The sequence below is a fragment of the Carcharodon carcharias genome, chromosome 7, assembly GCF_017639515.1.
Source record: "Carcharodon carcharias isolate sCarCar2 chromosome 7, sCarCar2.pri, whole genome shotgun sequence".
In the NCBI taxonomy this organism is placed as follows: Eukaryota; Metazoa; Chordata; class Chondrichthyes; order Lamniformes; family Lamnidae; genus Carcharodon; species Carcharodon carcharias.
The window spans coordinates 7948057-7959408 of NC_054473.1; the positions used below are offsets into that span (position 1 = coordinate 7948057).

The 11352-nt window shown below is 41.9% G+C and overlaps 1 protein-coding gene across 4 annotated transcripts in view; it reads right to left on the reverse strand.

Moving 5' to 3' along the window:
* LOC121279855 (host cell factor 1-like) overlaps window positions 1-6279 on the reverse strand; it is a 117254-nt gene extending 110975 nt beyond the window's left edge. For 2 of the 4 annotated variants that reach the window (XM_041191321.1, XM_041191319.1), the window contains exon 1: window positions 5484-5579. Coding sequence is in view for 1 of the 4 variants with exons in the window: in XM_041191317.1 (XP_041047251.1) it covers window positions 6083-6242 (160 nt within the window). In the remaining 3 variants the exon portion in view is untranslated. Of the gene's footprint in view, window positions 1-5483; window positions 5580-6082 lie in introns of those variants that run through there. The other 2 variants (XM_041191317.1, XM_041191320.1) reach the window with 2 other exon arrangements.
* Between the last annotated feature and the right edge of the window lie 5073 nt (window positions 6280-11352).

Here is an 11352-nt window from a genome sequence, read left to right on the forward strand (position 1 = left end):
GTTCCCTGGTTTATCCTTTCCTCCCTTCTTGAATAACAGTAGCACATTGACTGTCCTCCAGTCCTCTGGCACCACTCCTGTGGCCAGAGAGGTGTTGAAAATTATTGCCAGCACCCCTATCTCCTTCCTTGCCTCACTCAACAGCCTGGGATGCATTTCATCCAGGCCTGGAGATTTATCTACTTCTAAGCCTGCCAGACCACTTAGAACCTCCTCCCTTTCTATGCTAATTTCCTTTAATCATATCACAGTCCTGCTGCTTGATTTCCATACCCACATTGTCCCTCTCACTTGTGAACAACGGCACAAAGTATTCATTTAGAACCCTACCACGTCTTCTGGCTCCACACACAAATTACCACTATGGTCCTTAAGGGGCCCTACTCTTTCCCTAGTTATCCTCTTACTCTTAATGTACTTGTAAAATAACTTTGGATTTTCCTTAATTTTACCTGTCAATGTATTTTCACGCCCCCTTTTTGCTCTTAATTTCCTTTTTACGTTCCCCCTACACATTCTATAATCCTCTAGGGCTTCTGCTGTTTTGAGCCCTCAGTATCGGCCAAAAGCCTCCCTTTTTCTCTTTATCCAAATCACAATTTGCTGTGTAAATATTCCACCACCCCAGCCCCTTCATGTTGCCTCTAGCTCTCTTACCTATTATCTTAAATCTGTTTCCAGTGGCACAAGTGTCGATAACAGTAACTAGTTTCTCCTCTGTCAAGACTGTTCATAATTTTGAAAACCTCGGTCAGATCTTTCCTAAACTTTCTATGCTCTAAAGAGAACAAATCCAGTTTCGCTAAGTCCCTCATCCTGATATTCTAATAAATCTCTTATGCAGCCTCTCTAAGAACTTGGCTCCCTTCAAAAAGTGTGGTGTACAGAATTGAACACAATACTCCAACTTGGGATGTTTTCAAAGGCTCACCATAATGTCCTTGCTTTTGTACTCTATTTATAAAGCCAATGCTTTTTTGACTTGGTCTGCCACTTTCAAACAAGTTGTATTTTTATAATGCCTTGACATCACAAGGCTTCCACAGGGGAGTTATCAAACAAAAGTTAAAACTGAGCCACCTAAGGATCTATTATCTGTTATTTTTATATAAACATTAGCATAGATGACCAAAAGCTTGTTCAGGAAGTTTTAAGGAGCACCTTAAAAGGGCAAGAGTGGATGAGTTCCAGAGCTTTGGTAGGTGACAACATGGATGGCAACTGTGGAGTGATTGAAATTGGAGGGGTAGAAGAGGGCAGAATTGGAGGCATGCAGAGATCTCACAGGCTGCAGAGATAGGGAAGGGGTGGAAGGGCAAGGCAATTTAGGGATTTGAAAATAAGCATGAGAATTCTAAAAACCCGAGGTGTTGTCAGGCCAATGTTACCAAGCACAAGGGTGATGGGTGAACGGACTTAGTGCAAGTCAGGACATGGGCATTAGGGTTTGGGATGTGCTCAAGCTCAAGGAGAGTGGAATATGGGAAGCCAGCTATGGAATAGTCAAGCCTCCAACTAGCATTGGGATGGCTGAGGGTTTCAGCAGATGGTGAGCTGATCCAGAGGTGAAAATCGTGACGTTACAGAAAGGCCGAACTCGGCGATGGTCAGAAGATTATTGCTGGGTCAAACACACCAAGGTTGCAAACAGTCTGATTCAATCTCATACGTGACCAGGGAGAGGGATGAAGTTCGTGGCTAGGGAACAACATGTGCACATGCACCTCTCTCATCCCTGTCTCTATTCCTTCCACCTACAAATTTACATAACGAATTCAAAACTCAGAGCAGATTAATGACGTAACTCCATAACCCAAGAAAATATGTGGAATTAGGAAATCTTTTTGCCCTGCACACTTTCGGCATTTTACAATATGCGTAATCTGGACTAAGGAGGAAATTTTTTAAAAATCAGCAAGCATTTTCACTTCTGATCACTAGATTGTGAAGGCTTGCATGCCAAATGCATTCGCCACATAAAAGGAAAAAGAAAAACAGACACTCAGCTGGGTTGGGTACTCAGGTTTCAGGAAGGGACTGTTTAAATTGGCCTTGGTCCCCAAGGCTAGGGCTACGGAAAAAAATCAACAATTCCTGATCACTTGTACTGCTATTATGACCACCAGTTGAGAAAAACATTGGTTTTGGATGTGATGCTTCTTGCTGTCAAAAGCCCACATGAACAGTGGCTATTGGAAGTTGAAGAAAACTGGGGCTAAGGAACTAAATACAATTTGCATTAAAAAGCGTCTATTTTCAGCAACTTTAGGGGAAATGCAAATTTTAATGTCTGCACCTAGAAATGTAAATCCATGAATTTTTCAAAAAAAAAAAATTTGGGAAAGCAATATTTGAAAAACAGCAGAGGGAATGAAACTGTCCATATAATCACACTATTTAATAGCTAATGAGGCAGTTTTTTTTTTTACAAAGAACAAAGAAGCATCTCAAGCCCCCCCCCCACAAAAAAAATCTGAACTTTGTGGCAACCATGATTTAAGACTAGATCTCACACTGACTGCAGCATTCTTTGCAAAGTCATTGAACTAAATATTCCAACACAAGGTGGGCAATGCAGCCGAAAGCCAAATCATGATCAATCTTGGAGCACACTCAATCAATGAAAGAAATCAACCAAGAAAACACTGAATGATAAATATAAACTTCAATTTGGGGTGGGGGAAAGAGAGAGAATTAGAAAACACTGAATGATAAATATAAACTTCAATTTGGGGTGGGGGGAAAGAGAGAGAATTAGAAAACACTAAATGATAAATATAAACTTCAATTTGGGGTGGGGGGAAAAGAGAGAATTAGAAAACACTGAATGATAAATATAAACTTCAATTTGGGGTGGGGGAAGAGAGAGAGAATTAGAAAACACTAAATGATAAATATAAACTTTAATTTGGGGTGGGGGGAAAAGAGAGAATTAGAAAACACTGAATGATAAATATAAACTTCAATTTGGGGTGGGGGGAAAGAGAGAGAATTAGAAAACACTGGATGATAAATATAAATTTCAATTTGGGGTGGGGGGAAAAGAGAGAATTAGAAAACACTGGATGATAAATATAAACTTCAATTTGGGGTGGGGGGAAAAGAGAGAATTAGAAAACACTGGATGATAAATATAAACTTCAATTTGGGGTGGGGGCAAAGAGAGAATTAGAAAACACTGGATGATAAATATAAACTTCAATTTGGGGTGGGGGGGAGAATTAGAAAACACTGAATGATAAATATAAACTTCAATTTGGGATGGGGGGAAAGAGAGAGAATTAGAAAACACTGGATGATAAATATAAACTTCAATTTGGGGTGGGGGGGAATTAGAAAACACTGAATGATAAATATAAACTTCAATTTGGGGTGGGGGGAAAGAGAGAGAATTAGAAAACACTGGATGATAAATATAAACTTCAATTTGGGGTGGGGGGGAGAATTAGAAAACACTGAATGATAAATATAAACTTCAATTTGGGATGGGGGGAAAGAGAGAGAATTAGAAAACACTGGATGATAAATATAAACTTCAATTTGGGGTGGGGGGGAATTAGAAAACACTGAATGATAAATATAAACTTCAATTTGGGGTGGGGGGAAAGAGAGAGAATTAGAAAACACCGGATGATAAATATAAACTTCAATTTGGGGTGGGGGGAAAGAGAGAGAATTAGAAAACACTGGATGATAAATATAAACTTCAATTTGGGGTGGGGGGGGGAGAATTAGAAAACACTGAATGATAAATATAAACTTCAATTTGGGATGGGGGGGAAAGAGAGAGAATTAGAAAACACTGGATGATAAATATAAACTTCAATTTGGGGTGGGGGGGAATTAGAAAACACTGAATGATAAATATAAACTTCAATTTGGGGTGGGGGGAAAGAGAGAGAATTAGAAAACACCGGATGATAAATATAAACTTCAATTTGGGGTGGGGGGAAATTAGAAAACACTGGATGATAAATATAAACTTCAATTTGGGGTGGGGGGAAAGAGAGAATTAGAAAACACTGGATGATAAATATAAACTTCAATTTGGGGTGGGGGGGAGAATTAGAAAACACTGAATGATAAATATAAACTTCAATTTGGGATGGGGGGAAAGAGAGAGAATTAGAAAACACTGGATGATAAATATAAACTTCAATTTGGGGTGGGGGGGGAGAATTAGAAAACACTGAATGATAAATATAAACTTCAATTTGGGATGGGGGGGGAAAGAGAGAGAATTAGAAAACACTGGATGATAAATATAAACTTCAATTTGGGGTGGGGGGGAATTAGAAAACACTGAATGATAAATATAAACTTCAATTTGGGGTGGGGGGGAAAGAGAGAGAATTAGAAAACACCGGATGATAAATATAAACTTCAATTTGGGGTGGGGGGAAAGAGAGAGAATTAGAAAACACTGGATGATAAATATAAACTTCAATTTGGGGTGGGGGGGGGGAGAATTAGAAAACACTAGATGATAAATATAAACTTCAATTTGGGGTGGGGGGAGAGAGAGAGAATTAGAAAACACTGGATGATAAATATAAACTTCAATTTGGGGTGGGGGGAAAGAGAGAGAATTAGAAAACACTGGATGATAAATATAAACTTCAATTTGGGGTGGGGGGGAGAATTAGAAAACACTGGATGATAAATATAAACTTCAATTTGGGGTGGGGGGGAGAATTAGAAAACACTAGATGATAAATATAAACTTCAATTTGGGGTGGGGGGAGAGAGAGAGAGAGAGAATAAAAAAAAAAGCATCATTTCCTGTCTGGGATCAGATTTATTCCAATAAAAAAATTTAATTAAAAAAAATTGCATTTCAAAATGATTTTTGTTGCAACTGCCTTGCTTCCTTCACTGTAGAGGATGTTGAATATGTTTAAAACCTCCCTCTACACATATGATGAAGCTCCTTCCCTTGACAACCAGACAGAAATGGCGCCGTTTGTACACATGGCAGCGAGAGAGACAGAAAACTGGTTATAAAACCAAGGCTGTGCCCACTGGAAAACACTGGGTACGAAAACACAACAGCACCCGAATAATAAATTTAACCGGGGTGAGGGCGGGGGGAAGGGGGGACGGGGGAAGTAAAGGGACAATCGCTCTGGGAAAACAACCACAAACAAAACAAGAAGCGGAGCCACCGGGCGCCGCCATGTTGAGTCGCTTCTGCAGCTCATGAACCGGTGGAAAGTGACCGATTCCCCTCCCCCCCCCCCCCCCCCCCTCAATAATCCCATCGACTTCAAAAACACCTAGAAACGTTTCATCAATAATTCCGGAGAACTGTATTTTTTAAAAAAAATATATTTCAAACCGCGCGCAGCCCTTTTTATTGAGGGGAGGAGGAGGAGGAAGTGGTGGTGAGGAGGAGGAGGAGGAGGAGGGGGAGGGGGAGAGAAATCCTGACATTCGCTCGATTAAACCGCTCCCACTGTCGGGAGTTTTGACCCGACTTTTACCTCAGGATTTGTTTGAGAATGTCTGACACGCAGGTTGTGTATTTTATTATTTATTTTTTTGGAAAATGATTCGGGTGGAAGGGGTTTGGCGCCAAAAGGCGCGCTCTGGGTTGTCCGTCGGGGGCCGGGCTGCTCGCGCGGCCGCCATTTTGAGCCGGAACCCGGCGCGAGAGAGAGGGGAGGGGGAGGGGGAGGGGAGGGGAGGGGAGGGGAGCGGAGGGCGGGGGTTGGGGGAGGGGAGGAAGGAAGGAGGGAGGGAGGGAAGGAGGGAGGGGGAGAGGGGTGTGTGTGTGTCTGTGTAGAGGGTTGGAGGGGGGAGGGGCGGCGACGACGACGGCGGCGGCGGCAGCGGCGACAATCGGCCCAGTCTCTCTCCCGCTCCATCTTGGTTGCTGCTTCGCCTTCCCTTCAGCAGCCGCCGTGTGCTCGCGCGCGCGCGCGCGCGCACTCGCCACTTCCAACAGCAACCGCTCCTCCCACGTCTGGGAGGGGAGAAGAGAGAGAGACAGAGACAGAGATAGAAAGATAGGGAGGAGGAGGAGGAGGAGGAGGGGGGGGGAAGGAAAAACATTACGGTATATTATTACTATTCAAACCACCTGAATTATAAACGTGCAACTCGTCCACGATCCCTTCGTTCCCCCCGCCGAAAACGACCATCAACTCTTTAATGGAAACGGCGCGGTGACCGTGGCGAGGCCTGGGTACCGGCCCGCTCGAGTTGGTTACGCGCTTCCATTTGAGTATGGGAGCCGCCATCTTGGCGCCGCTTTCCCAGAAAAAGCGGCGGTGAAGAAGAACAGAGCCCGGATGTTGTCAGCGCAGGACCCCCGTCAGGTCCCCCTCCCTCCCGGGCTGCCCCAATCTCACGCCTGTAACACCCACCATCCGGGGAAACATTTCGCTTCAAACCCTCTTCTCCCGTTTCAGTTCCTCTTGAAATAAAATTTATTTAATTTTCACGTCGTTTCAAACTTCAAACAGACGACGTCCACTGTACCTTTCCTGGGATCCTTTTTCCCAGGCAAAAGTTCTGACCAACTAAATGAAGGCGGGGCCCGTAAAGGGCTAATACCCGGATGTCAAAACAGGCCGGAGGGTGGGGTTATGGAATTTTTCTTAGTGTTTTTGGAGTGACTTATTTCACTTTTGCAAAGAAAAAAAATCAGTTTCAATTCGTTGCAGGGAATAGGTTCTTTTTTAAAACCGTGATCATAATGTGAAAGTGGCAAATATTGTCCAATAATTATTTTACAGGCGCTATGGGCAGCCACCAAAAGATGAGGAATAAATTCCCGGATGATCACAATACCGCAGAGGGAAAGACCCCAGAATAAAGAAGTCAGAATTTAAATTAAATTAAACTTAAATAAACTCTCCAAAGACGGTTTCCTTAAATACACACTCGGGGGAAAATAAAATCGTCTCTTGGAATAGGCAATACGTTAGGCACCTATAAAGACCCATACAAAGGCTTGGCTACAAGAAAGACCCCATTACTAACAATTTTTTAGTGGGGGGGGGGTGGGTTGGGGTAAAAATGACATTTTCTGTCATTTTTTTTTAAAAAAAGGTGATGTTTGTTCAATAAGTTATACAACGTAAAACTCATTCGTCAGAAGGAATTTTTTTTGCAATCAGGCGGATGACTTGGATAGTTCGTCCTGGGTCCTGTTGAAACATGATGTAGCCAAGTGAAATGCTACTTGGGTGAATTTTATCAATGGGAAGTGGAGGGGGAATGGGAGCCTCTTATTGCATAGGAATAGCTGATATACTTATTTATTAGGGAACACAAACATTTTATACTTTGATTTTTATGGTGGCTTCAAGTTATCAGATGGAATAAAAAAAAACCTTTTTGTATATAGTGGACATGTCACGTTACCAATGAAGAGGTGCTGGTAAAATCTGAAACCAAAAGAACTTTAAATGACCAAGACCAGGAAGAGATGGCTGGAATTTCTTGATCTAGAAAGTCTGATGCTGAAGGGAAAAGTTGATGGTAAAATAAATTGAGGTTAGGAGCATTGCAAACTGGATGAATGCACCACTAACAAAGATGACACACACAAGAGCAAGATTAACATGGACATCCATGAATGCCAACACCCTTTTACATTATGGTACCTGAAGAGAGAACATGCATGTAGATAGACTTACATTTCTAAAGTGCCTTTCACAGCCTCCGGACCCAAAGTGCTTTATAGCAAATGAAGTACTTTATTGAAGTGCAGTTACTGTTGTAACTTGGTACATGGTACCCAGTTTGCACACAGTAAGATCCCAACAAACGGCAACATGATAAATGCCCAAGACTCAGTTAGTAGCACACTTGCCAAAGTTAGATGGTCGTGTGTTCAAGTCCCACTCCATGACTGGAAAACAAAAATCACGGTTGACACTTCCAGTGCATTACTAGTGGAGTGCTGCACTGTCAGAGGCGCCGTCTTTCAGATGAGATGTTAAACCAAGCCACCATCTACCTGCTCGCATGGACATAAGAATCTCATGGCACTATATTCAAGAGCAAAGGCGATTCCCACCAGTCCAAAATGTCCTGATTTATGCTTCAACAAACATTACAAAAGATTAGCTGGTCATTGTCACATTGCTATTTATGGGAGCTTGCTGTTGTCAAATTGGCTGCTGTGTTTCCATTACAACAGTGACTATACCTCAACAAAGTATTTGATTGTTTATAAAGCACATCCCGAGGTCATGAAAGATACTACATAAGTGCAAGACTGTCCTTGGACGATGGTTTGGACAATGTGACATTGGTTGAGGGACAAATGTTAGACAGGACATAGAATAAATGGAAAGGAAAAAAACCCAAACCCACATAGACACACACTTCTTGCTACACTTAATCATCATAAATGTTGACATGGGAACTTATAATGCAAACAGCTCATCTCAATTTGTCACACTGCAGTTTGCACCCACTTATCAGTTTTGCATTTAGAAGCTCCTTTACCTGGATAGCATAAACTCCTTCCCTCCAATTAACCATTTTCCCAAATGCTGGATGTTTTGTTGACCAAATTATAAAACCAGTTTTTTGTAAATTACAACTTCTTAAAGCTGAAAGGTCAAGAAGAATTCTACAGCTTACAGCCCAGGCAGCTGAAAGCAAGACAGCCAATGGGGGAGATATTAAAATTGGGGATGGTCAAGAGGCCATAATCAGGAGTGCAAATATCTTGGAGAGTTGTGGGACTGGGTGAAATATACCCCCTGGCCCTCTAACTCTGGTTCATCTGCAGTGCACACAAACTAGCACATAATCAAATCAAATAGTGACCATTGGCTGTTAACGGTGAGGATATCAACCAGGGCACAATAGAGTGTCCTTCTGAATGAATTGGAGGTACTATGAAACTAATTTCCAAATAATGTATTTTTAAAAATTGAAAACAATTCCAAAATTCCAACTCTACTAAACATGGCCACATATTAGAATAGCTGGTTTGAATCCTAGTGCCATGGTTCAAGACCTAGCCATGACAGATGGGTTGAGGTTTTTTCCATTCTGCTGCAAGGCTCCAATGTGAAGTGAGCTTCAGCACTTTCAATCCAGCATTTACAGCACAGAACTGCTCCTAATTTAGCACTGAATTGTCAACGTAATCAGAGGCTGCAGGATGAGTGAAAATAATCCAAGGGCTCTCTCTGGTGGTTCAATTGGTAAATACACCCAATGATATTTAGAGCATAAACACAGGTTGTTATCTAATCATTGTTCAGCTTCAGATGGAAAAGAGGATTGTAAAAATTCTGAAAAAATCAAGTAAAATTTTAAATCTGTTAATTTTGGATTTAATTATCAATTAATGTGCCAGTTTTACTTTCAGTGCAATGGTTAATGTTTTCTCTTCACAGATAATAGACTGATCTGAATATTTCCAGCACTTTGTTTGCATTTGAGATTTCCAGTATACACAGTATTTTCTTTTATTGTCATCGCTTTTGACCATGTCACTTATATTAGTGTTGCCCTTTGGCCTGTACACTTATGTCAACCTGGTCTTCACTGTTTTTACTAGCAGAGGATTCATTTGACTGAACAAGATTGGATTAACGACATTTCAAGGAACATTGGTGACTAGAATGAACAGCATAACAGAGACAACAACATCATACAGAGACAGAGGGGTTCAAATCAATCTCTTACCTGAAAACAGAAGTAGGAATGGACAGTTTTCAATCATTTCCAGCCTTTGGTCAAGGTTGCAAGTGCCTGACCAGAATGTTTGGCACAACAGTAAATGGGGTTCTGCTCACCCCCAAACCCCTCCCTCAACCTTACTCCCCATACCCCTGCACCCCAATCTGCTGCTCCTCTGTGCAACCACTGGATGTTAGAAAAACTATTAGCTAAGTTAACTGCAATCGAACAATAGCCATAACAAGAGTATATTCTCTTTATTTATCCCAAACAATATCGACAACTTTAACTTTGATAATAGTTTTGCTTATTTTCCAACTCTGCTGGCTCCTCCGAGTGTTGGTGTTCACTGTTTTCCAGTTGTTCTTCATGTGTTACACCAGCTATTTGGAGTGTGATTATCAGCCCTTTCCAGTCTGGGAACAGGATCTGAACCTTGGCTGATTTGTTTACTCTTTTTTTGCAACTGCAGCATCCAAACGAGCAATTGGGTGACTGTGCAGAGTGGGATTTGTAGGAAACAAGTAGCACATGAGATTTTTGGGGGAAGGAGTACACTTCACACTGGTAGTGAACCCAGAGCTGACAGCAGTAACTGATTATTTACAGAGATAATTAAACTTGCATTGGCTAAGGATTTGGGTTAGGGACTTGTATGCATCTGAGATCCTCACACAAGTAACACAAATGATGAACAGACGAAAGTAGACATCACAACCGGATAAGGCAAGTAAGTGTGGTTTTGCTGAGGGGATAAAATTAGCAAAGAAAACCAGTTATTCCTCTTTTTCACAGACATAATAAAAATTCTCGTGTTCAAATAGTACCTCAGGATGTCTTTTAGAGCCAAAGTATTTTTGAAATATTATCACTGTTAGATGAAACACAGCAGTTAATTTGCACACAGCAAGATCCCACAATGATGAGAAACGACCAGATCATTGTTTTTTTATGATGATGGTGGCTAAGGAAATGTTGGTTCCACCAAAACATCTCAGAATGCAAATGAGTTACATTTTGAAGTGAATGTATGAGTTGTATAATCAACACTGGGGCAAGATGTGAAGTTAAACTGAATTTTCTCCACTCCTCTACCCCAACTCTTTCTGGGTGCAAAGGGGTGGGGGAACCTTGCAGATAGTCAGCACTCAACTGACAATCCAACATGAGCGAATCATTTGAGCTGACAGATTGTTCATATGCTGCCAAACCAGATTCTGATCTCCTCTGACGGGGTCTCTCACATTTCCCAGCTATCAGGAGTTAGAGATCTGACCGTTACTTCTCTCGTCATCACCCAGCCCTGCTGTCAGAGACTTCTTGGTGTACGTATAGCGGTTGTTTGGTATACTCCTGTTGAACACTGCCTCTTCCAGTTCTAGAATCCAGCTCTGGTTTTGCCCCCTCTCTCCCCTCCCCTCCCTCAGCAGTGTACAAGGGAGAGAGATGTAAAGATTTATATAAAAAATTACAACATTAACAGCCACAAATATCAGACAGACGGGGAAAATGGTTCAATTGTACTTTTAATTCTGCTCTGTCCAACTTTAAGAAATCCAAGAGCATTGAAATTAGTTTCCAAGTAGGGGAAGTGGACGCTGAGCTGGGAAGGGAGAGAACAACTACACCCCCCCCCCCCCCCCCCCCCCACCCCCCACCAAATGGAATAGCCAGTCAGAGTTTGAGGTTTCACAATGA